The sequence below is a fragment of the Acomys russatus genome, chromosome 3 (assembly GCF_903995435.1).
Source record: "Acomys russatus chromosome 3, mAcoRus1.1, whole genome shotgun sequence".
NCBI classification, from domain to species: domain Eukaryota; kingdom Metazoa; phylum Chordata; class Mammalia; order Rodentia; family Muridae; genus Acomys; species Acomys russatus.
In genome coordinates, this window is record NC_067139.1 from 33,776,363 (window position 1) to 33,802,517 (window position 26,155).

At 43.2% G+C, this 26,155-nt stretch overlaps 1 protein-coding gene across 1 annotated transcript in view; it reads right to left on the reverse strand.

Moving 5' to 3' along the window:
- Shc3 (SHC adaptor protein 3) overlaps nucleotides 1-26,155 on the reverse strand; it is a 123,432-nt gene that overhangs the window by 5,567 nt on the left and 91,710 nt on the right. The window contains exons 8-11 of the mRNA XM_051171204.1: nucleotides 19,863-20,013; nucleotides 17,490-17,577; nucleotides 16,423-16,581; nucleotides 12,387-12,682 (exon numbers count right to left, since the gene is read on the reverse strand). Coding sequence (XP_051027161.1) covers nucleotides 12,387-12,682; nucleotides 16,423-16,581; nucleotides 17,490-17,577; nucleotides 19,863-20,013 — 694 coding nt within the window. The remainder of the gene's footprint in view (nucleotides 1-12,386; nucleotides 12,683-16,422; nucleotides 16,582-17,489; nucleotides 17,578-19,862; nucleotides 20,014-26,155) is intronic.

Here is a 26,155-nt window from a genome sequence, read left to right on the forward strand (position 1 = left end):
GTCTCTGTCTCTCTCTCTCTCTCTCTCTCTCTCTCTCTCTCTCTCTCTCTCTGCCTCTCTCTCTCTGTCTCTCTCTCTCTCTTCCTCCCCCTCTTCTTCTCCCTCTCTCCTGATGTCAGGGGTAGACACAAAGGAAACAAAAGAAGGAGAACTGAGCTATCACAGCGAGGAGACCAACCCCATGACACCGAGTACAGCATCACATTCCTAGGGAGCATCATGAGTACGTGAGAAAACATCACATCACAAAGGGACCAGACCAGCTCCAACTCAGAAGACAAAGCAGAAAGCAGGAAAAAAAAAAAAATCAATTTGCATCTGTAACATTAAAAAAAAAAAAACAAACAAAAACCAGCACCCATTAAGACAAAATGTATAAAAAAAATAATTCAAGGGATAACAAACTTTTAGGAATTAAATATACAATTTGTACAAGTGTATAAACATTTGTTTATATGCCATGGAGAGATAATATTAATGAGGCTGTCAACAAAAATAAACACTCTAATAAAGCAGACACTTCAAGGGAAGATAAGTCTCTTTCTTCTTACAGCTTCAGAGCAAGTTTCTTTTTAATGTTCTCAATGGTAGAGATGCACACTGATGGCGTTTATAAGCAAAAATGACAAGGGGTCAAACTAGAATGTGCTAGAAAATATTTAAAATACTTCTCCCTTTGCTTAATTCCTATTCTTTTTCCTTCCTGGGAAATCAATAAAAAATAAAGTCAAGATAGATGTCATGTTATAGGGGAGGGGTTAACCACAGAGGCCACCTAGGGTCTCAGCAGGGGCGAGAGTACATGCACAGGTGGACTAGTGCAGGAGTCAGAGAGCAAGTGGAGACGCAGAAAGACCTAGTGACTGTGGAAGTGACGTCACCGTTTTACAGTTTAGTAAGTAAAAGCTCTAGTGTGTGCTGGGTAACCTGCACTAGCTGAAGGCCACATGAGGCAAGCCTGCAGAAGACCTGGGCACTTGCGTGTTAGTGGTTTCTCAGAACGCAAGCACGGTGCCCACCCCACCCTGCCGGCCCTGCTTGGCCAAAAGGATGCATCAATCACGAGTGACTCAGGAGATAATTTTAGCCATACATGGCCTGACAGAATGATTCAGGTGCTCAAAGAACCATCTCTGAGGCTGCTCTCATCAACACTATTTTAGGGCCCCCTTCTTCAACACCCCAGCAGAGAGGCTCAGAGCTGTGTTGGGGGGCCTCCTCTCTGGCTTCCCAGTGACCTCAGTGCACAGTGAGAGGACTCAGAGACTGCTAGACACGGGAGTAAATTTAGACTCAGACCGTTTTTTTTTTTTTTTTTTTTTTTTTTTTCTTCTCTATCCTTCTTTCTCTGAGTAATCTAGCTTGCCAAGATTCCCCCTTTATAGTCAGGGACCAGCCAATTACCATGAAAATCAGATGAATAAATATTGAAGAGAACGTGTTCAGCGTCTATTTCAGTGTCCTCACAGCAAGGAGGCAACTTTACATTTTTAATTAAGTCTTTCATTTCCATCTTCTTTTCAGCTAACGCTACCCTCTGTAGGATCAATTAAACCGGATAATCAGATCCGGCTCAAAGCCCCCCAAAAGAATAGTCATCAGTGGGTATGGCTTAACTAGCATTCTTGATGGTCCTGCGAGTTTCACTCCAGAATTAAAACCATATGATAGCACAGCCATGGGAATCTGCTCCCATGAACACCTTATGCCATTGCCTCATTTTCTGCAAACCTTGATGGGGGTTTGTGAAAATATAGTAAAATATTATAGTAAGGTGTGATGGTTGGGTTTAGCTGTCACCCCAACACAATCTACAGTCACCTGGGAAGAGTTTCAATGGGCAAAAACTGTCTAGCCTCTGGGCACACCCATGGGTCATTGGGCCTGATTATGATAATTGAAGTGTGTAGCCCCACCCACTGTGGGCAGCCCTATTCCCTGGGCAGAGAATTCTGGATTGTGTAACAGAGTAGAGAAAGGGAGCTGGGCACAAGTGTGAGCGTGTTAATTCATTACTCTCTGCTCTTGCCTGTGGATGTCAAGACACAGAGTGTGTCTTTTAAGACAATTCTTTGGTGTGTAAAGACGTAGCGAAAACATTTAATAATCTTTGTTCTACATGATGACCATACTCAGCTAGACTTTAATTTTTTTCATGTTTTAAATACCAATTTTCCAAGTGAAATATTTATATTCTCACAGAATTCTTGGAGATTTTTTTCCTGCTATTTTCTTGTTGATAACTACAACGGGATTGCTGCAAGGCCTGTGCAGGAGGAAAGAACTCTGGGATGCTTCTGTTTAGGTCATCTTGTTTGTGGTTCACCGTAGCTCAATGTTGGTAGTGTCACATAGGCATACTCACACACCTGTAGAGGGCACGAGTTCCGTATGCTTACAGATAAGCACTAAGGAAACCGGAGGGAAAAGATGTTTATCTGTTTTCTACCCAGAAGGCTAGCAATGGATATAGTTTATAGCCTGGTGGTCTTTGCTACATGTAGGGCCAAGCATCACCCAAATCCCCCAAAGAATTATGCTTATTTATCTCAGCTTTGTCCCCTCTAGATCTTGAGCATTGCTTCTCATCAATAAGACCTATCCTTATGAGAGATGTCACTTGTACTTTACAGCAGCCTGGGTAACGTCTGTGTTATCCTAAGGCCAGGCCAATCCTGACTCCAAAGGCACTGTGCTTACCTCAGTCACTCCCCCTGGACCCGTGCCTTGACCATTGTTTCTGAGTCAATAGAGCCCATCTTTGCAGCGGCTATATGTACTCTGTAAAGAGTTTCAATGCAAACATGTCTTAAGTTTTGATGTGCATACATGATTGAGTTTATTGTCATCAGGAAAGGCTTTCTGAAGGTATGCTGGGCTTAAATATGGCTGAAATAAACTTTTTGTGGTCAGACTCTAGAAAGTCTTAAGCAACACCAGCTCACTAAATCAGCCTGAACCAAATTTCCTTCTTGCTCTCACAGACTATTACTCTGTCAGCCCTGATGCTTGCAGAGACCCCTACACACACACCTGCTCCTTAAATTCCCTGGACTCTCAGTTCATAATATAAAAGCCATGCTGGATCAAGCATCCACCTAGTACCATTGCGTGCGCACTGTGCGTGAGACGCTGTCCCAAGTGCTGGGGGATACTACAAGACCGAGACTGTTATTCATATAGAAATCATAACCCAGGCAGAGCAAATGAACAATTAAGCACATACTTTGTTGTGATGTATAGTAAAGCAAAAATAAATCAGAATGAAGAATGATTATCCATGGGGTTCCATTTGAGTTAGCAGTTAGAGAGGGGCTTCTAACGTGTGGTCTCTGCATAAAGAAGCATCACTTACACTAAGAGGTTGTGAACATGTCGCCTCTGAAGCCCTGTTGATTTATGAACAGAGACTTCAGACTTTCTGAAGAACAGGTGCTCCCAACCCCAGTTATTCCACAAAAAAAAAAAAAAAAAAAAAAAAAAGCAGGGTTTGACAAGGCTCACAGCATCAGAAAAGTCTACCATAGAATCCATACTTACGTAGAATCCATACTTTCGGGCTTAAGGAAAAAAAATCATTACATGGTTATGTCAAAACACATTCAAGAAGTATCTGGTAAATTTCAATAGTGTCCTCAATAAAAGCAGTTGGGTGGAATCTCTCCCTGGAAGTCCTCTGACCAAGCTGGCCGGAGAATCGGGTAGGTGAACTTCGCTGTCCTCATCCTCCAATTCTAACTCCCCAGGCTTACCTCAGCATGGTAGCAGAGCACCCGATGCACCCTGTCCTTCCTCTCTGCCTGCACTCCCAGGGGACTAAGCAGATCCTTTTCAACAGCTTCCCTTCCTCAGCCAACCCCTTTGTCTCACTGGCCAACACCCAAGGCAGTCGCTCCCTGGAAACCTGCCAGCCAAGCTGGCCAAAGATTCAGGTAGGTGGTCTTCACTCTCCTGTGCATCCTGCAATTTCAGTCCCTCAGTCTCACCCAGCCCTGTGGCAGACCACCTGCAGGGGCTTGTCTTCCTTCCATTCCCCATGGATTACATAGACTCTGTGGCTGACCCAACTTCCGTCCTTCATGTGTACATTCTCAGCCTCCCGCCCTTCTAACCCATCACCGTTCCTGTGTGTCAGCTCCCAATACCTAGAAACAAGTGCTACAGGGGATCCCCAGTGGTTGGGCCTGGCAGTGACTCAGAAGCACTCCATACCAGGTAACATACAGTTACTACATAGTCCTATGATCCAGAGAAGGAAATAGAAACAAAGAACCCAAGAACGTACCCAACAAAGACAAAACCAGATAGCAGCACCTAGAATTACATACAATCAGCCCAAACCCAGATGTGTAGACTCCATCTTAAAGACACAATCAATAACATCCAGGACAATATGTCTCTACAGGAGCCAAGCATCCCTTCCACAACTGGCCCTGAGAAATTAAACACAGCTGAAGCACAAGGCAAAGACTTCAAAATCACTATTACAAACACGCTTAAGAAGCTTAAAGAGGATATGAATAAATCCATTAATAAAATCTATAAAAACACAAAGAGTACAATGAAATGAGGAAAACTGTTCAAGACATGAAAGTGGAAATAGAATCAATAAAGAAAACCCAAACTGAGGGGAAACTGGAAATGAAAAGTTTAGGCAGTCACTCAGAACCTCAGAGGCAAGCCTCAAAACAAAATACAAGAGATCAAGGAAGAACTCTCAGGCACTGAAGACAAGATAGAAGAAATGGATTTCTCTGTCAAAGAAAATGTTTAAACCTTCTGGTTCAAAACATCCAGGAACTCTGGAACTCTATGAAAAGACCAAGTTTACAGAGAATAGGGATAAAGGAAAGATAAGAAATCCAGGTCAAAGGCACAGAAAATACTTTCAAGCAAATCATTAAAGAAAATTTCCCTAACCTAAAGAAGATACGTATGACGGTACAAGAAACATACAGAACACCAAATAGACTCAGTCAGAAAATAAATTCACCATGACACATAATCAAAACACTAAATGTACAGAACAAAGAAAGAATATTGAAAGCTGCAAGTGAAAAAGACCAGGTAATATATAAAAGAAGACCGATTAGAATAACAACTGACCTTCCAATTGAGACTCCAAGGCCAGAAGGGCCTGGGCAGATGTACTGCAGATGCTAAGACCACAGATGGCATTCCAGACTAATACGCCCAGCAAAACTTTCAATCATAGTAGATAGAGAAAGAAAGACATTCCACAATAAAACCAACTTAAGTAGTATCTTTCATCCAGCTCTACAGAAAAACTTCAACCACATCCAGGAAAACACAAAGAACAAATAATCTCAAACCAGCAAATCAAAAGAGGGCGAGGGAAAAATCACACCACAACAAAATAGCAGGAATCAATCAAAGTGCTCATTGATAATGCTCAACATCCATGGTCTCAATTCCCCCCAAAAAAAGATACATGCTAACATATCAGTTATGAAAATAGGATCCACCCTTTTGCTGCATCCAAGACATACACCACACCATCAAGGATAGACATTAACTCAGAGTGAAAGTTTAGAAAAAGATATTCCAAGTAAACAGACCCAAAACACAAGCTGACATAGCTATTTTTAATATCTCACAAAATAGATTTCCAACCAAAACCAATCTAAAGAGACAGGGGAAGACCATATACTTATCAAAGGAAAAATCCACCAAGAGAATGTTACAATTCTAAACATTTGTGCACCAAATACAAAGCACCTGAGATCCTAAAAGAAACACTACTATAGCTAAAATCACACTATTGACCCTCACATGGTGATAGTGGGAGAATTCAATACCTAACTCTTGCCAATAGACAGGCCATCCACACAAAACCTAAACAGAGAAATTCTGGAGCTAAATGATATCATAAATCAAATGGACCTAACAGATATTTGTAGATCATTTCAGCCAAAGACAAAAGACTATATCTCCATCTTAGCACCTCATGGAACTTTCTCCAAAATTGACCACATACTCAGATGCAAACCAAGTCTCAACAGATACAAGGAAACTAAACTAACACCCTGCATGCTATCTGACCACAGTGGATTAAAGATGGACTCCAACAACAACAAAAGATTTACAAACTCATGGAAACTGAACAACTCACTACTGAAGGAAAAATGGGTCAAGACAGATATTAAGAGAGAAAATTAAAACTTTCTAGAGTTCAATGAAAACAACATATCTAAATTTATGGACACAATGAAGGCGGTTCTAAAAGGCAAGTTCATAGCACTAAGTTCCTACAAAACAAAAATCAACTTGGAGAGATCTCACTTTAGCAACTTGACAGCACACCTGAAAGGTCTAGAGCAAAAAGAAGAAGTAATATCCAAAAGGAGTAGATGGCAAGAAATAAATCCAGGATGGAAATCAATAAAAGAATGAGACAAAAAATATGAGAACAATACAAAGAATCAATGAAACAAAGAGTTGGTTCTCTGAGAAAATCAGGAAGATTGACAAACCCTTAGCCAAGTTGACTAAAAGGTGGAGGGAGAAAATCCAAATTAACAATATTAGAGGCAAAGGGGGAGATATAACAACAGACACTGAAGAAATCCAGAGAATCATAAGGACATACTTTTAATTCTAACATACTTTGTACTCTAACAATTTGGAAAATCTAAAAGAAATAAATAATTTTCTTGATATATACCACCCATCAAAGTTAAATCAAGATCAGATAAGAAATTTCAACACTTCTAACCACCACACAGCACAAGCACACACATAATAAATAAGTGTAATAAAAATAAATGTTACTAATACACTTTATTGTATTAGTATTTATAAAAGTTGTATTTATAAAATAAAAACCAAAGAAAGATGAATGATTGACATTAGCAAAGATGGTTTTTGAAGGGCTCTAATGGGCCTAATAGTCCTAGGCATGGCAAACATGGCTCTGGCAGCCCTTACCTTTCCCCTATTCCTTCTATCTTGCTAAAAACCCATTAGATTACCCTCCTAAAGCTAGCCACCAAGGTCTATTTCTTTATTTGACCATTTCCTCCTCCTGATGCTGACCACCAAGGTCCAGCTATCAAAAGTCCATCAATTAGAAGTCCTTAGGCTCACCTAACTAGCATACCCAATCAAAATAAACCCATCCATCCTAATGTCCCCCCACCCCGCCTTCTCTTTATAAATTGGCATTTGCCTATGGTCCACAGCTGTCTCCTCTGTATCCAGAGGCAGTCTTTTGTCCCTCCTGCACAGGTATCCTTCCTCCTTTCCCTTCTCCCTCATCCTCTATGTCTTGTATTTGTCTCTTATTCCTCACCCTCTGTCCCTCTGGGGCAAATAAGTCTTCATTGTGCTGAGCACTTGGTCTTGGGGTGTCTTGTGCTGACACTGGTCCTTTCAGATTTGACAAAAGAAAATGAAAATGAAGAGACAGAAATCACAGCACCAGCTGTTAGGACGGCTTCAAAGTCATCACGACTGAAACAGGGCAGCACTTAGGAGTGGATGAATGGGCGTGAGTCCCAGAGCCTAACACAAGTTCAGAACAGAGCCCAGGACAGTGCCATGCATGTTATTGTAGGAAGCTCAGTGGGACACAGAAAACACAAAGCATTTAAGTTACATGCAAATGAGCTGGCTTGTTTTAGAGGCTTAAAGATATTGGTTCTCCAAAGGTCTAATATCCAAAATATAGAAAGAACTAAAGAAATTAAACACCACCAAACCAAATAATCCAATTGAGAAATGGGGCTCAGAATTAAACAGAGAATTCTCAACAGAGGAATATCAAATGGCTGAGAAACACTTAAAGAAATGCTCAACAGCTTTAGTCATCAGAGAAATGCAAATCAAAACAACTCTGAGATTCCATTTTACACCCATCAGAATGGCTAAGACCAAAAACTCAAGTGACACCACATGCTGGCAAGGATGTGGAGAAAGAGGAATATTCCTTCATTGCTGGTGGCAATGCAGACTGATGCAGCCACTTTGGAAATCTGTCTGGCACTATCTCAGAAAACTGGGAATAGGACTTCCTCAAGACCCAGCTATTCCACTCCTTGGACTATACCCAAAAGATGCTCTAGGGACATATGCTCAACCATGTTCATAGCGACCTTATTCATAATAGCCAGAACATGGAAACAGCCTAAGTGTCTCTGAGTAGAAGAATGAATAAAGAAACTGTGGTACATATACACTATGGAATACTACTCAGCTATTAAAAACAAGGAATTTCCGAAATTTGTGGACAAATGGATTGGACTAGAAATGATCAGAATGAGTGAGCTAACCCAGAAGCAGAGAGACTCAAATGATATATATTCACCTATAACTGGACACTAGCCCAAGGGGCATGTCCCATGAAAGTCTGCACCTACCAGGAAAGTGGGATAGAGGTAAGGACAGCCTATTGGGACTCTAGGTGAGATAAATATGGGAGATGGGGAAATAGAAGGATCCAGAGGGTCCTAGAAACCTACAAGAAGAACACTATGATGGGCAGATCTGGGCCCAGGGGTTCTGCTCAAACTATAGCACCAACTAAGGACAATACATGCAGTCATCATCAAACCCCTACCCAGATCTAGCCAAGGGACAGGACATTCTCCACAGTTAAATGGAGAGTGGGGACTGACTTTCACATGAACTCTGGTGCCCCCTATTTGGCCATGTCCCCTTGATGGGGAGGCCCGATGGCACTCAGAGGAAGGATAGCAGGCTACCAATAAGAGACTTGATACCCTAACATCATATTCAGGGGGAGGAGGGCCCCATCAGTCACAGTCATAGGGAAGGGGAATGGAGTGAAAGTGGGAGGGAGGGAGGAATGGGAGGATGCACGGGATGGGATAGCAATTGAGATGTAATATGAATGATTTTATTTTTCAATTAAAAAAAAAGAAAAAGGAAAAAAAAAAGATATTGGTCCTCACCTTCCTGTTGCATTTAAAAGTTCATCCAGAGAGAATTTAAATAATTGTGAAATAGAAGACCACAGAGTAAACATAAGCAAATATCAAATAGATGTTTGTGATTTGTGGGTGAAGACAAGCAGATAACTCAAAACCATGACTCTAAGTGTGGGGGGTGGGGGAGTGGCTGACTCGTGCTGAAGAAAAATGCTTCTGTTTGATGAGAAACACCACAGATCAAATTTTCAAGTAGGAAAATAGATTTGAAAATCTCATGGCTGAAGAAAGTTAGAATCTTAAAGACGAGAGGGCCAGATGACAAAGACACAGCTCCATAGGTCAGCAAAGGCAGACTGACAATATAAAGAAAGAGCAAGAATGAATCCCCTTTGGACTGCTCACTGGGAAGCAAGCACACTTTTGTGAACTTATATGTACAGCTTTCCTCAGACCCCAAGTCTCCCTTTCCTGCCACCTGTCCCACAGGCACTGTTCACTGTCCAGGGAAAAATGTGCATGAGGCTCTGTGACAGCATAGGCACCTTCTCCAGAGAGCCAAGTAAGCAGCTCTCAGGGTGTGTGTGTGTGACAGACACTGGACAACCAACAGAGGACACTATCCATCTCAAAAACATACCTTTGGAGCTGTGCGAAATGGACTCGTGGGTGAAGTGCTTGCGGTGCAAGCCTGAGGACCTGGGTTTGAAGCCCCAGATCCCATGGTAAGCCAGACATGGCAAGACGGGAGGTGGAGGCAGGAGAATTCCTGAAAGCTCATGGTCTAGCTAGCTTGGTGTTCACAGAGGCAAATGACAAAAGACGCTCCTCAAACAATGTGGAAGGTGGAGACTGGCACCTCAAGTTGTCCTCTGACGTCTACACATATATGCCATGTACATGCTCACACTCACAGCTGAACATATCCCCACTACACACACACACACACAGAAATACATATACACACATATATACATGTATATATAGACATGTGATACATATGTCAGGTTGCAAAGTTCTCAAAAACACAACCATTAAAATACACCACAGGTAAGATATATGTTTGAAAGAAAAGAACTTCACAGAAGAAGAGGAGAAAAGAAGTCATTACACTCACTGTGTTCCATACTTAGGGCCATGGCTGCCCCGTGGGACAGATGCTTTGAAAGCACCAACGGCTGAGGTGTGTGGACATCTCAGTCTGGGTCCCTGAATCACACCAGTGACCCCTACCCTCTTCTGTGCCCCAAACTACACAGTCCAACCAAATACTTTGGTTCCATTTCTACCCACACACCCCCAATCTAATTCAGTTAAGTAACTCTACCTTACCTTTTGTTTTCACTGGCTAAGTGGTTTTTAAAATAACAATCCTGGCATTTGTTCAAGGGTTAAGCTGATTAAATTGCACTTCCTGAACTTGGCAATTATTGGACTGGGCCCAGGGTGAAGTCAAATACACTTATTGACTGGCAGATGGACAAGCTGGGCAAACCCACAGAAGATTCAGACAGAATTGTACACTGCCTCATGTCAGGAAGCTGAACCTCTCTGACCTGAAAAGCATGAGGCTAATTAACTGGGGTGGGGCGGGGTATCAGCCACTGCCAGCATGCTTTACAGCCTGCAGGAAAGCCTAGAAGATTCCGGCTTGGGAGTTATTTATTATTGAGATAAATATTAAAAATCCAGTAGACTGAGAAAGGTGTGGTGGTGCACGCCTTTAATCCCATCACTCGGGAGGCAGAGGCAAGGCGGATCTCTGTGAGTTTGAGGACAGCCTGGTCTACACAGTGAGTCCAGGACAGCCGAGGCTAACACAAAGAGACCCTGTCTCAAAAAAACAAACAAACAAACAAAAAATCCAGTAGACTTTGACTTCCTTGTTCTAGAAGGAATGGTGTTTCTGCTACTGCTGTATTGTGTGTGGGGGTGGGGTGGGATTTGTACATGAGCCTGCTACAGTGTGGACGTAGAGGTCAGAGGACAATAAGCTTGAGTGTCAGCCCTCATTTTCCACCTTGTCTGAGACTCTTGTTGAGATCTCTTGTTCAAAGGCCACATATATCAGAGAACTTCCGGGGAGTCTCTGGTCTCTTCTGTCTCTGTCTTAGATAGTTTTATGCCAACTTGACACAAGCTAAAGTTATCTGAGAGGAAGGAACCTCAACTCTGAGAAAATGCCTTTATAAGATCAGGCTGTAGGCAAACGGTAGGTAAGTTTCTTAATTAGCGATTGATGCGGGAGGGCCCAACGCATCCTGGGTAGGGCCATCCCTGGACTGGTGGTCCTGGGTTCTACAAGAAAGCAGGCTGAGCAAGCCACAAGGAGCAAGCCAGTAAGCAGCACCCGTCCACGGCCTCTGCACCAGCTCCTGCCTCCATGTTCCTGCCCTGTTTGAGGTCCTGTCCTGACTTCCTTCAGTGATGAATGGTGATGTGGAAGTGTGAGCCAACTAAACCCTTTCCTTCACAAGTTGTTTTTGGTCATGGTGTTACACCTGACTGTGGGGGCATTAGGGTTACAGACACTCCCATGTTTAGCTTTTATGTGGATTCTAGATATTCAAACTTGGGTCTTCATGCTTGTGTGGTGTAGCAGTTCAAATGAAAACTGTCCTCCATAGGTTCATGTATTTGAACATCTGGTGATGTTCTTTGGGGAGGTGGAATGTTTAGGTGATACAGCCTGTCTGAGGAAGTACATCACTGGGAGGTGAGCTTTTGAGAGCTTAACGCCTCATTGCACTTCTGGCCCACTCCCCTGTGTCCTGTAGTATGAACAAAATGTGACCAGCCAGCTTCTCACTTTTGCCACCATGCCATGTCCATCATTGTGGACCCTCCCTCTGGAACCGTAAGGCGGAATAAATTTCCATTGCATTGATTTTGGCCATGGTATTTTATCACAGCAGGTAAAAAGTAACTAATACACACAAGCTCTTCACCCATTGAGCCATCTCCCAAGCCCCTATTCCATAATCTTTTAACAAACAGTTTATTATTAAGCTTTTAAGTGTGTGTGTGTGTGTGTGTGTGTGTGTGTGTGTGTGTGTGTGTGTGCGTGTGTGTGCACAGACATGGGTGCCTGTGGAGGCCAGAAGAGAGCACTAGATTCCCTCAAGCTGGTGTTAAAGGAGGTTGTGAACCACCAAATGTGGGTGCTAGGAACCAAACTCTGATTCTCCTCAAGAGCAGTGGGTACTCTAAACTACCAAGTCATTGTCCCAGCACCCATTTCTTTATCTTAAAGGACGTGAAGACCAAAGATTTTATCCTGAACTATGATAATTTTCCAAGTTTTATATGCTCATGCAGGGTATACTGATCACTAACATCTGTCACCTAAGTCTCTTGTCCCTGATTGTCCCTGTAGATAGAGCAGACAGTATGGATGTGGGCCCGTGCAAAGCCTGGAAAGCAGAAATAGTTAAAGGTAGTCATGAGCCTATTGGAAGGCGCCTGCCCATGCCTCACCGTGCCTTCTGGGTCCACCAGCAGCAGATGCTTGGCCTGGCCGTTGTGCATGCCCGTGAGGACAAAAGAGCCGGGGTTGGTGGTACTCTTCCTCACTAGGAAGTCTCCATCATCCTGCAGTAGTGCCTCTGCCTCCTTCCTGCTCATCTCTCCTTGGTACCAGGGCTCAGCGTTAAGCTCCTCCAGCATCTTGGCATCTGGGGCTCTGGGTGAGACGGGGCTGATGCACTCCACAGACGCTGCTTTGCTCAGCATGGGCCCCAGGGGCTGGTTCTTGAGAGCATCTTCAAAAGGCTCTGTCAACAACATACGACAGCACAAATCAATCCCCGGAAGAAGGAGCAATAAAAATAGAGTGAGAGATGAGACTTAAGATGTAGCTCTTGACGGAGGCTGGCAACAGAGACAGATCGTGGGAACTAGAATTTAAATGCACCGCCCAAATTTTGGCATGATTCTCTGGTGAGTCTACTCTCAGACAGCTGGGAGTTGTGCCTGGTGCCAAGGATATGAGCATACACTTTTTCTAGCTGGATAGAAGGGCTTCCGTGATATACGCTGCAACAGGGCAGGTACAACTTGCCATTTCACATCAGCTGCCTTTCCTGAACCATGAGCCAGCCTCCTTATGAAACCCTGTGTACAATCTTGTCAGTGCCAAAGGAGAAGATGAACCATGAAACTTTGATCCCATTAGAACCCCCAGTGCCTTTTGTGGACTTGCTCCAGCTTTGTAACTTTACTTGGCCTTGACTTTCCCTGGTATCTGGGGATTGACATCACACTTGGCTTAACTTGCTTTGCAACAGACTTCTTACTAGATAAGCCTATCAATGAGTGCTGAGACCGCTGTGAGTCACATGCATTAGTGGCAAAAGAATTCACTAAGTGCACCTATTTAAACATCGGTGTGCAGTTTCCCAGTAGGACATGGAGATGGTATAAGCACTGAAAAAAAATGTATACAGTGTTGGGTCAACGTGGAGCATTTAGGGTTGTACCACCTGCATGCTACAGTGCAAGCACAGCAAGAAGTAGGGTGCTCTTCTTGAGCCAAGCTCCATCCCAGGGCCCCACAATGTTTCCAGATATTATTGAGATCCACAACTACTCGGGGAATGGTGTAAAACAAGCCAAATCTGGTAGATGTTAGGAGAGGGTGGAAAAGGGAGAAGGGAATGCGTGAAAGCAAAATTAGATCTTGTTGAGAACTGCTAAGTCTTTCACAAATGTGGAGAGGAAAATTGGTTAAAAACCACTGGCTAAAGGCTAAAATTATAACTTTTGGCTGTGTGTGGTGTGCGTGTGTGTGTGTGTGTGTGTGTGTGTGTGTGTGTGTGTGTGTGTGCATACACACACAGTGCGCACGCATGTCTATACAGGATAGAGAGTGATGTCGATGTTGGATGTCTTTTTCAATTGCTCTTCACCTTATTCTTTGAGACAGGGTTTACGATTGAACCTGGAGAGCCACTGGGCTGCCCACCAAGCCCTAGGCACCTTCCTGTGCCTACCTTCCCAAAGCTAAAATTACAGATGTTCACAGTTGCACCTGGCATTTTTCATGGGATCTAGAGGATCAAACTCGAGTCCTTGCACTTGTACAACAAGCACATTATTGATTGAATCATCCCCTGCCCTGCCCCCCAGTTCCTGGGCTTTCCTCTTCATCCCTCTCTTAAGAATCTGATTCTACGAGGCACTGAAAATCTGTACTCTGCTGTTTCGGTATTGTCAGCACCTTGCTATGGCCACAGTCAGCCTTCGTCAGTACCTTGCTATGGCCACGGTCAGCCTTCATCACTACCATTGCCAACGTTCACACACCACCCATCATTGTTATAGTAACCGACGTCACCAGCTGCATCGCCACCGTTACTGATACCAACAGGTCATCACCTCCCTAATTGCTAACACCCCAGCATCATCACCACAGTGGCCCAGGAGAAGCCGATTGCAGAGACTTCAATGTTGCCTCATTTAAAAAAAAAAAAGCACTGAGTCTATCCTCATCCTCAGAAGACACAGCGAACAGCAGTGTTGGCCTGGCAGGGCTGCCTCTGACAAGGTTGGGGTTACTTAGCCACCACGACTCTCCTTTTTCTTCTCCACAGCACCGGGATGGTGCTAACCAAAGCTCCTTGTGCACGGAGCAAGACCATTCAATCAGGTAGTGAGTGCCCAGCACATGCTGTGCGTTGTTTTCCTTCCCATCCCTCTTCAGCCCCTCAGCTTCTTAAAGAATGAAAGCAGGAGAGCGGAAGAGAGGCTGGGACATGAGCCCAGCTGGTTAACCTTGCAAGCAGGAGGGCCTGAGTTTGATCCCCAGTTCCTATATTTTGAAAGTCAGGCAAGCGAGAGGCTGAAGAAAAGCCTCAGGGGTTAAGAGTTACTGCTGCTCCTGCAGAGGACCTGCATTCAGTCACCAAGCCCCACATGCTATCTACAAAGCTCCAGCAGCTTCATTCCCACAGGATCTGACACCCTCTTCTGCCCTCCACAGCCACCAAGTAGCATGTGGTGAGAATATATGTGTAGGCAAAATCACTCAAGACACATAAAAATTTTTTTTTAAAGATAAATCTTAAAAAGCAAAATCAGGCATGCAGGTATGTGCTTGCAATCCCAGCACTGATGGCTGAAGATAGGCAGATCCATGGGGCCCACTGGCCAGTCAGGCTAATCTAGGTAGCAAGTTCCAAGCCAAGTGAGAGACCTAGTCTCAAAAACAAATGGGGAGCTGGGTGTAGCGGCACAGTCCTTTAATCCTAGCACTCGAGAGGCAGAGGCAGGAGGATCTCTGTGAGTTAGGGCCAGCCTGGTCTACAAAGTGAGTCCAGGACAGCCAGAGTTATTATACAGAGAAACTCTGTCTCAAAAAAACAAAACAAAACAAACCCACCAAAACCCAAACCAAACCAAACCAAAACCCAAGTGGGATGGCTCTTGAGGAAACACACACACACACACACACACACACACACACACACACACACACACACTCCTCTCTTTATGTATGTATTTATAAATATATGGTATGTATGTATGTATGTATGTATGTATGTATGTGTGTATGTTTATCCTCATGAGCTTCCAAAATTCTTTCCAACTTTCTTAACAGTGTCTACTCATTCCATTTCAGCTCATGAATTGCATGGTTCCCTCTAACTATATATCAAAGAGCAAGTCCACATGACAGCGTCAGCCTATACTGCCAAGTCCAGTGGGTTCCAGCTTCTTCCTTCATCCTGCTCTTGAGCTCACCACTGAGCATGCCTAACCCTGACAGCATGTGGCTGGTTGTTTAGACGCCACCAGAGTAGGGCCGTCTGTTTCAATGCTCCTGTATAGCTTCAGCAACTAGAAAGTATTTGACACATGGTGAGGACTAGATATACTTTAGGAGGATGTTAGGAGGAAGAATCAGAGAGGAAATGAGAGCAAATGGGTGGGGTGGGGTGGGGTGGGGTGGGGTGGGGTGGGGGTGGAGTGGGGTGGGATGGGGTGGGGGGGGGGGGGGGGGGGGAAGGTGAAGCAGAGAAGGAGCCTGAGGAGGAGGGGAGCACTGGCAGAGGGAGGGAGGAAGTAAAAGAGAGAAGGTAAAGAGAGGGAGGGACAGAGGGAAGGATGGAAGAGTAAAGGAAGGACAAAGTTACAGAGAAAGGACACTGTAAGCAAGGTCTAAACAATTTCCCATCCACAGTCCTTGCTCACAGACTGAGGTCTCTTACTATGGCCACACGTCATCTCGGTACCTTCTGAAATTACACAGCAGTTAGCACATTACGGGCAATTAATGTTCAAATGGACACATAAATTTGTGTATGTTGTTAGCTTTCAAGATGAAATCCCATTTCCCCAAAAGAAATTCTCTTCTCTACAGGAAGGATGTGTAACCCCAACACCTTACTTCAACCCAATCAAAGTCAGAAAAACACCCTTAATCATCATTGTTCATTGGACCTGCCAGCAAGAAACTCAGCAGTGATGCAGATAGTGGCTAAAAGGCAGCCCAGAAAAGACAGTAGACACCTACTCATGTCAAAGAGGTCCTTCCGGGGGCTGCTCTCTGTGCTGCTGGTTGCTGCCGGCCAGACTTGTGGCGGGACTAGCTGGGTGTTGACATAAGTCGGTGTTTCCCCTACGGAAGCCATGTGCACTTTCCCTTCTGGTGTGCTATAGGTGTCCAAGGATCCTGCAGCAAGAGAGTAAACCCTATTATCTTTCAGAGTAGCAGCACTCTGCCCGCCTGTGCCTGGGGTACCCAGAACAGCAGCACCTCAAGCCTATTGCTGAGAACATTCGCTCATGGTAAATGTTCTTCTAAGCCTGTCAGCCATGTACCAGTTAAGACGGACCCCAGCCCTTCATGTCAAAAGAAGGAAAAAGACAAAGAAAGAAAGAAAATGAAAAGAAAGAAGGAAGGAAGAAAGGAATCCTTCACCAGGATCAGGGTGGGTGGCTATAAAGGCCTTGACAAATATGGCCAACTAGGCTGCTGCTCCAGGACCCTGGGAGCTGAGCATTGAGTGACACTGCTTCAATGTGACCTCCTACTGGGCCAAAGGGGTGCTGAGGCTGGGCCTAGGGGTTCTCAGCTGCTTTGTCACCTAGAGACAATGTTGAGGGTGCTTCCCAAGAGCATCTGCGTGTGTGATCACCTTTGCTTCACTGTGTAACAGATACCTTGATCACACTCCTTTAGAAAGGATGGCTACTGGCAAATATATGAATAAATGTGTTTGTTCTGTGGGAGAACATATCTACTTGTTTCAAAAAAGGTCTTGAATCCAGGTGACATGACTCATGCCTGTCATCCCAGCTCTCAGAAGGTGACAACAGGAGGATCACTGCAAGTTCGAGGCCAGTCTGAACTATACAGCAAGACTTTGCGCCGCCAAACACTAGAACAAAATTAAAAACTAAAAGAAAAGCAAATAAGAGCTTAAGACATATGGCCTCTCAGGCTCCTGTTGAATGTCCATTTTCCTGGTATCTCCAAGATCTCTTTCTCCTACTCCACAGGAAGTGGAGGGTTGCACAAGGAGAGCATTACCTGTTCAGAGCATGCACTGTTTCCTGCTCCATCACTTTGCCTCTCACCTTGCCTGGTGGGTGCTCGCTGCCAGTCCTCACCAAATGCATCTCCTAAGTGTCTTCCCTGGTAATAAGTTTGCTCTTTTCCTGAAAACTAGAGACATATGTCAATATTCAGAAGGAAAGAATTGTCTTTTCATTCTGCATCTTTGCGAGCCACAGTGTAGAGGATAGGGCTTTTACTGGTAGATGCGTCTTCGCCGACTCCCACCTTTCCATTTATGCCTCACAGTAGCATTGCATTCAACAGATAAGATTGTATTGTTGTGGGGAAAAACCTACAATCTCATTAATGCTACAACACTACTTGTTTTCACAACCCCCATAATTTTTCTCAAGGGCAATGTCAGAGGGATCTTGTGCTATCAGCCCTCCACTCTCAGAGAAACACAGTCCCTGAGAACCAGGAAGCTGCAGTGTCCAAGGAGTGATATCAGTGCTGTTCTGACATTTTTTTATTGGCACAAATAACCTTGAAAATATCCAGAGTGGGGAAGTATAGATCATCCATCAGGCACAAGACTCTGGGTTCCATAACTAGCATCACAAAAGAAAGGGAAAAAACCCACTGAAGCCTCTATAAAAGACGGAGGTGTAATGGTTTTAGAAAGCAATTTTGAGTTAGGATTGTTCAAGTTGGAGGGTGTTGATGGTTCGTTTCAGCTGACAACTTGACACAACCTAGAAGAGACGAGACTGGGGAGAGATTCTCAATGAGGGATGGTCTACACTCAGTTGGTCTGTGGAAAATTAATGGGGCGGGGGTTGCTTTTAAATAAGGAGATGTGAAAAGACACAGACCACAGGATGCTACACCACTCCCCGGGCACGGAGACTTGAACTGAATAAGAATAGAAGAATGAGCACCAGTGAGCTTGGCAGTATTCACAAGTCTCTGCTTTTTCTTTTTAATGTATATTTTATTTATTATAACATCCTGATTGTTATCCCCTCCCTCTTATCTTCCCTTTCCCACCCACCCTCCATCTTCTGCTTATTCCCCTCCCCTAGACCTGACAGGGGGGCCCCTCCTACCCCAATTGTCTATCGACACCCTATTAGGTCTCAACAGGATAACATGCATCCCCTTCCTCTGTGTGCCTGCTAGGCCGTCTTGCCAAGGAGCAGTGACCAAATCATGGGCATCAGAGTGCATGCTAGAGGTTCAGCAGCAGTTCCCCCTACCCACGTGGAGAATGGGCATTGCATCAGTTACATCTGAACAGGGGTCTTGGTTCTCTGTATGCATTGTCCTTGGCTGGTGCACCAGTTGGTGCAGAGCCCTGCTGTGTCCAGATCCACAGGTCTTGATGGTCTCCCTGTGGAGATCCTACTCCCTCCCAGACCTTCCATCCACCCACTCTTCCCTACAACTCTCAGCGCTTCACTCAGAGTCCAGCTTTGAGTCCCAGTATATGACCCAATCAATCTCCTACTGGGTGGAGTCTCTCAGAGGACATCTATGTTGGGCTAATATCCACTTATAAGTGAGTATACACCATGTGTGTCTTTCTGGGTCTGGGTTATCTCACTTAGGATGATCATTTTTAGTTGCATCCATTTGCCTGAAAATGTCAAGATTTTCTTGCTGTCAATAGCTAAATAGTATTCCATTGTGTAAATACACCACAGTTTCTTTGTCTGTACTTCTGAAAGATGCTCCACCATACAACAAGGAATTTTGCTCAACTACGTTCACAGCAGCTTTGTCTGTAATAGTCAGAATCTGGAAACAACCTCAACTGTCCCTCACTGAAAAATGAATAAAGAAGCTGTGGTACATTAAAACAATGGAATACTACTTGGCTATTAAAAACAAGTCTCTGCTTTTGACTGTGGTTGTGATGTGACTCGTTGCTTCAGGCTCCTACCCCATGACTTCTCCACAGTGATGGATTGTAGCCTTGTACCGTAAGCTAACTCAAGCACTTTGTCCCCTCAGTTAGTTAGTGTCATGGTATTTTATCACAGCAGTGGAAATCAAACTAGAACAGAGTGGGGGTAGATAAACAAAATTAAAAAAAAACGCATAAAATTCTCATACTTTCAGGGGATGGATCCACTCTTTTCAGTAGACCCACAGTATCATGGACCTTTCAAAAGCCTCAAATCCTGCCATCCCCTCATTAAGACCGCAGCATGTTAGGATTGGCGCTAAGACTTAGGAGTTTTTCACACGTCTCAGACAAAGCACTGTGACCCTGAGTCATCCGATCAGCGCACTGTGACGTCTAATTGAACACCCTCCTTTTCATATACTTGGTGAAATTGGTGAAAGAGAGCCTGTGAGTGATTGTGTCAAAAGCTAAGGGAGAGATCAGCCAGACATAACACCGAAAAAGAAGAGATAAATGCAAATGAGGGTCCACCTCCACTTACCTGGGCTGCATCAGGAGCATGATGTCTGGCTTTCAGTCGAGCATCAAGAAACCCTCCTGGAGGAGGCATCTTGCTGGGAACGCTGTTGTAGTATGGATGATCTGGGCCGTCTCCCTCCTCTTCTGCCCACGGCTCATCCAGACTCTGCATTCTGTTAAAAGGTTTTCAGTGACCTTCACCCAAAACTGAGCATTCAGGCAGATCCAATGAACCTAGCATCAGTGCCATCTACAGAAACAAAGCCCTGGATATGGTTTAAGTATGGCCTCCAGCAAACATGGGTTCATGCACTGGAGGTTTAGTGCCCAAGGTGGTAGTGATAAAAGGTGGTGGGACTTTTAAGAAATGGAGTCTCTCAGTCACAAAGAGACATCTACCTCAATCCATCAGCCACTCTTCCATTCTCCCAAGGCTTGGGGACCCTTACAGAAGAGCAGGGTAGAAAGAGTACAAGACCCAAAGACTGGGGAGGTCCAGAGCAACAAAATGCCTCCTGGACAAGACAGGGCCACTGCGCTCATGACCTCACACCAGTTGTGGTTACCTGCACAAGGTCAAACCAGTAAACATTTTAGCACTGGTTGGGGGTGGAGTGTCTGAGCAGCTACAGACAGCTGATGGCCTCTGGGGAGGAACAGTTAGTTTTCTTTATGGGTGTGGGCCTTCATAGTTGACCTGTGTCCTGGTGGATGCTCCCATAACTATGAGCTCATGGTCAGCACACACTGGAATCAGCAGGTTATTTTAAAAGATAAAGCAGAGAACAGGGAGTTGGGAGGGGTGGGGAGTGGATCTGGGAGGAGGCTGGGGAGTGACTACAGTCAAAATATATTATGTGAAATTCTCAAAAAAATTAATAAAATATTATATTAAAAGCATGTTATAAAAAAGAAGCGGAGCCTTATGAAAAAACCATAAGCCGTTGAGGGCATGTTTTTAGAGAGCATCATGGAGCTGGTGTCTCTCCAGCCCCCTGCTTTAAGAGGTAACCTCCCTTTGCTTTTTTGCACTTGTACCATCATGAAATGCATCCAAGAGTAAGCACTCAGTACAGCTGAGTGTATGCCAGAACTATGTATTTGCCCTCTTTTCTTCATAAAGTCAGACTGCCCCAAGTATATAGAAATACAATCTATTTCTATATATCTATATCCATATCTATATATTGAGACAGAGTTTCATGTACCCCAAGATTTTCCTGAGATTCCTATGTAGTCAAGGATGACCTTGAACTTCTGGTCTTTTTTCTTCCACCTTCAAGTGCCTAATTACAAGTGTAGGAAACCATGCCTAAGTTATATGGTACTGGGGGTGGAGGAGACCAGGGCCTCTTACACAAGTACTTTACCAACAGAACCACACACCAGGTTCTTGCTACAATACTGAAAAACAGATGAGTTCTATACCTATTACTAAGAAAGAAATTAGTCACTGTTCCCTCAGCCATCTATATCTTGGGCATGTGTGAAAATGAGGTGAGTGGTTCATCTTATAAATAAATCTGTCTTATTCAGAGATCTACTCATTGGAATATGACAGTCATATTAGAAATAACCCTTTTTAATTGAATAATAATAATAATAATAATAATAATAATAATAATAATAATAATAATTTATACCTAAGAGAGCACCAGAGCATCAATGTATATGTATGCATTTCAGCAAGTCATGAACCTATTATTGCAAAAGTTTGTGACCCGCCGCTTCAGCCTCCTGCGGCCTCAACTTCCAAGCTTTGGTAAACTGCACCTTGAGCTGCAAACCAGAATAAACCTTTCTTCCTTAAGTTGGTTTTGTTAGGCTATTTTATCACACCAACAGAAAAGAAACCAAGAAATATACCTACATATATCACACACATACATATGACACATACAATTTAAAAACAAACATTTTAAAACAATAAAATAAACTGTTAAGATCAGTATTGTTGCGGGATCTTAAGTAGCCGTGTTGGCATGCCTGTGGTAGCCTTGTAAGCTGAAAGGCATCCGTCAGTTGACAACTATCAACAAGTAGCCACAGATGGGACAGGGCAGTTCTGAGCCTCTTTCAAAAGCCAGTTCCCAAAAATTTATCATTATTTTCCCTGTCTGAGTGATCCTTTGAGGACCCAATTCCCCAAGCTGTCTTTTCTAAAAATTTACTTTTAATTATCACATAGTCATTTTGCACATTTATTACGGGTGCTGTGTGCTAACTTGATACATTTATACAACACACAGTGACCAAATTAGAGTAATTAGCATTCCCATCTCCTTAAGCACTTATCATCTGTTTGTGTTTGTCAAAGCTGTCTTTATTTAACCTGATGCAGAGCTTGCCTGGGGGCATCTGTCAGAAACACTCAGAGGCAAATGTTTATCATGTGGCCCACATGAGGCTGGAAATAACATTTGGGTCAAGCAATTTTTATTAGTGGAAGAAAGTGACAAAGAATATAGAGTTTATGGAATTTGAGGGGGAAAGCCACTAAAACAAATAACCACAATGAATGACAATCACAACTCCTAAAACATGGAGCCAAGAAGTTGGTAAACTCCAACACGTTCATCTAGAAGGCTACAAACACTTGCAGGGTTTGGCTGTGTTCATGCTCACAGTGAGTAACATGCCTCTAAATTCTCACTTCTAGCCTACCATTAAACACTTCCTCCCAAGTAGAAAGTGAATGTTGAAAAAAAAAATCAACTGCTTTTCCTTATGTTAGAGGAGTGTACCAATACACACATGTATACACATGTACGCACACATATACACACATATATGCATTGACATACAAATGCATACATACAACACACGCAAATGCACATGCACAAATACAACATATATACACATATACATGTACATAATGCATAGAAACATGTTTGTGTATACATATAAATACATGGAGCCCTTCGGTAAAGACTGTGAGGCTGAGTTGGTCAACACTTAAGGAAACCTCTGCAATCATTGGTGAAGGAATGTAGCTACCCAATCTGAGCCATCAGTGGACACAATGCCATATGTAGATTGTAGAGTGTGTAGAATTACATCAATGAAACCACTAAAACAACCACAAACACTAACATGGAAAGAGAAGAAATATGAGTTTCTATTATTTACACTTTTAGTGTCAACCAAAAACTTTATAATCCTCATAAGGAAATAAGAAAGGCTAGCTCATATACAGGGAAAAAAAAAGTCAATGGAAATGTTCACAAAGAAAACTCAGGCTTAAGGATAAATAAACAAAGCCTCTAAATATGTTCAGCCAACTAAAATAAATGATATGTAAAACACTAAATATGAAAATTATGTCTCACAAAATGGGGCTTACCAGCATGCATAAAGAAATTTTTAAAAATTCTAGAATTGAAAATTCTACCACCACTGCAAACATGAAAAGAAAATTCTGACAATTCATTTAAGCAAATAGGTTTGGGAGGTAGAAGAAGAACAAAATTTTAAAATGGTTCAATTCAGACAAACCAGTTTGAGGAACAGAAAAGAAAACTAGTTAATAAAAGTGAATGGAGCCTGGGAGCCCTGTCGAATGCCACCAAGACAGCCAACATGTACATGGTGGAGTCCCCAAAGGAGAGCAGAGACAGGACAGCGAGGACAATACTGAGCCATTAGGGCCCAAACCTTCCCAAATTGGCTAAAAGAAGATGTTGCTCCACACAACCAAAAAGCTGAAAAGCTCAGCTTAAGATGAGCTCAAATCTATCCTGATCTCCTGGTCAGTGAAGACTTTCCTTGGACATCCCTTTTGGGCTAGTGTTCAATTATAAGTGAGTATATACCATGTGAGTCTTTCTGGGTCTGGGTTAACTTACTCAGGATGATCATTTCTAGTTCCATACATTTGCCCATAAATTTCAGGATTTCCTTGTTTTTAATAGCTGAGTAGTATTCCATAGGTAAATGTACCACAGTTCTTTATCTATTCTTCGACTAAGGGACATTAGGTTGTTTCCAGGTTCTGGCTATTACGAATAAGGCTGCTATGAACATGGTTGAGCATATGACCTTGTTGTGAGTTGGAGCATCTTCTGGGTATATTCCAAGGAATGGAATAGCTGGGTCTTGAGGTAGCCCTATTCCCAGTTTTCTAAGAAAGTGCCAGATTGATTTTCAAAGTGGTTGTACAAGTTTGCACTCCCACCAGCAATGAAGGAGTGTTCCCCTTTCTCTATGTCCTCGCCAGCATGTGGTGTCACTTGAGTTTTTGATCTTCGCCGTTCAGATAGGTGTAAGATGGAATCTCAGAGTCATTTTGATTTGCATTTCTCTGATGACGAAGGACGTTGAGCATTTCTTTAAGTGTTTCTCAGCCATTCGATATTCTTCTGTGGAGAATTCTCTGTTTAATTCTGAGCCCCATTTCTTAATTGAGTTATTTGGTTTGGTGGTGTTTAATTTCTTGAGCTCTTTATATATTTTGGATATGAGATCAGGATAGATGCGAGGACTTCCTATTGGGACTCTAGGTGAGTGAAATATGGGAGAATGGGGAAATAGAAGGATCCAGAGGGTCCTAGAAACCCACAAGAAAAATATCATGACGGGCAGATCTGAACCCAGGGGTGTCTGCTCAACCTACTGCACCAACCAAGGACAATACATGCAGTAAACATTGAAGCCCTATTCAGATCTAGCCAATGGGCAGGACCTTCTCCACACTTGTGGGAGAGCATGGACTGACTCTGACATGAACTCTGATGCCCCATATTTGACCACTTCCCCTTGGTGGGGAGGCATGATGGCACTCAGAAAAAGGATAAGCAGGCTACCAGGATGAGACTTGATAGGCTGTGACCTTATGGTGGGGAAAAAGGTTCCCTTCTGTCACAGACCTAGGGGAGGGGAAAAGAGTGAAAGAGGGAGGGAGGGAGGAACAGGAAAATAAAAGTGAGAGGATAACAATTGAGATGTAATCTGAATAAATTAATAAAATAAATATTTTTTAAAAAGATGAGCTCAAAAAGACTTATGCATCCTAACTAACAACTTAAAGAGAAAGAGGGCATCTCCAAGGCAGCAGAGCGGGCTGCTCACAGAGAACAAGGGTCGGCTTGACAGTAGCAGCTGATTTCTGAGCAGAAACACAGGAGGCCAGAGACAGTGGCAGGAAGGTTTCCTGTCATGAACTCTGTATCCAACAAAGCTATTCTGCCAAAATGAGGCAGAAAGTATATTCCAAGCAAATAAAAACAGAGAGAATCCACTATTGAAAATCTTGTCTTTAGGAAATACTATGGGAAATAGGATTTAAAACTATGTTAAACTGAAATAAGTGAATAATCAGTAGCAATTTACATCTGCAGGAAGAAGCAGAAAAGAATGACAAGAGTAACAAAAAAGACAATATTCGTTTAGTTTTGCATAAAACCCTTCTAATCTTCCCTGCTAATTTGAAAACACATAAAGCAGTATGACTGTGTTGATGAACACACGGTGAATAAAGATGGAGTTTGCATGACAATAACAGCGCAGTGGAGGAGCTGGAGGTTGAGAGCCAAAGCACAGTGGTCAGGAGAACGCACTGCCCCTGCAGAGGACCCACATCCAGCTCCCAGCCCACAGAGTGGCTCACAGCTGCCTGTGACTCCAGCTGCAGAGGATCTGACACCCTCTTCTGCCTTCCACTCTGCACTCACTTGCACACGTGAGGGCACACAGGCACGTGCACACATGAATACATGAATACACACATGTAATTAAAACCAGGTAAAGTTATTTTTTTAATAGCATAATGGAGTGTGGAAGACTAGAGATGCACAGAAGCCAATCTTCTGTCTATTATTAAAATTAAAATGGTTTAATCTGAATATATTCTTATAAATTAACAAACTAACTGTAAGCCCCTGATCACTGCTTTAAAAGTAGTGAAAGAAGTCAAGTTGTACACTTGGGAAATGTTTACTTAACACAAAGGAGCTAGTAATGGGTGTAGAAGTAAATGAAATGGCATCAAGAAAAAAATAGCTCAACACCAGGAGGAAGAGCTAACTTATCAGCAATTGCATTAAACATAAATATATTAAATGTGACTCTTAAAAGACAGAGGTTGAGAGAACAAATAAGAAAATGAACCTGTAATAAGTTTTCCATGAGCAACATGCTTTAAGAAAAAAAAAACAAAGAGAAAAAAAAAAGAAAGGAAAAAAGAAAGAGAAAAAAAGAAAAGAAAAGAAAAAAGAGAAAAACGGAAAGTTCAACAGTACAGGAATATGGGCAGAAACATTTGTTCATTCATTATATAAGGTCTGTTTCTCCTCCAGCCCCATCCTGCCAAATTCATCA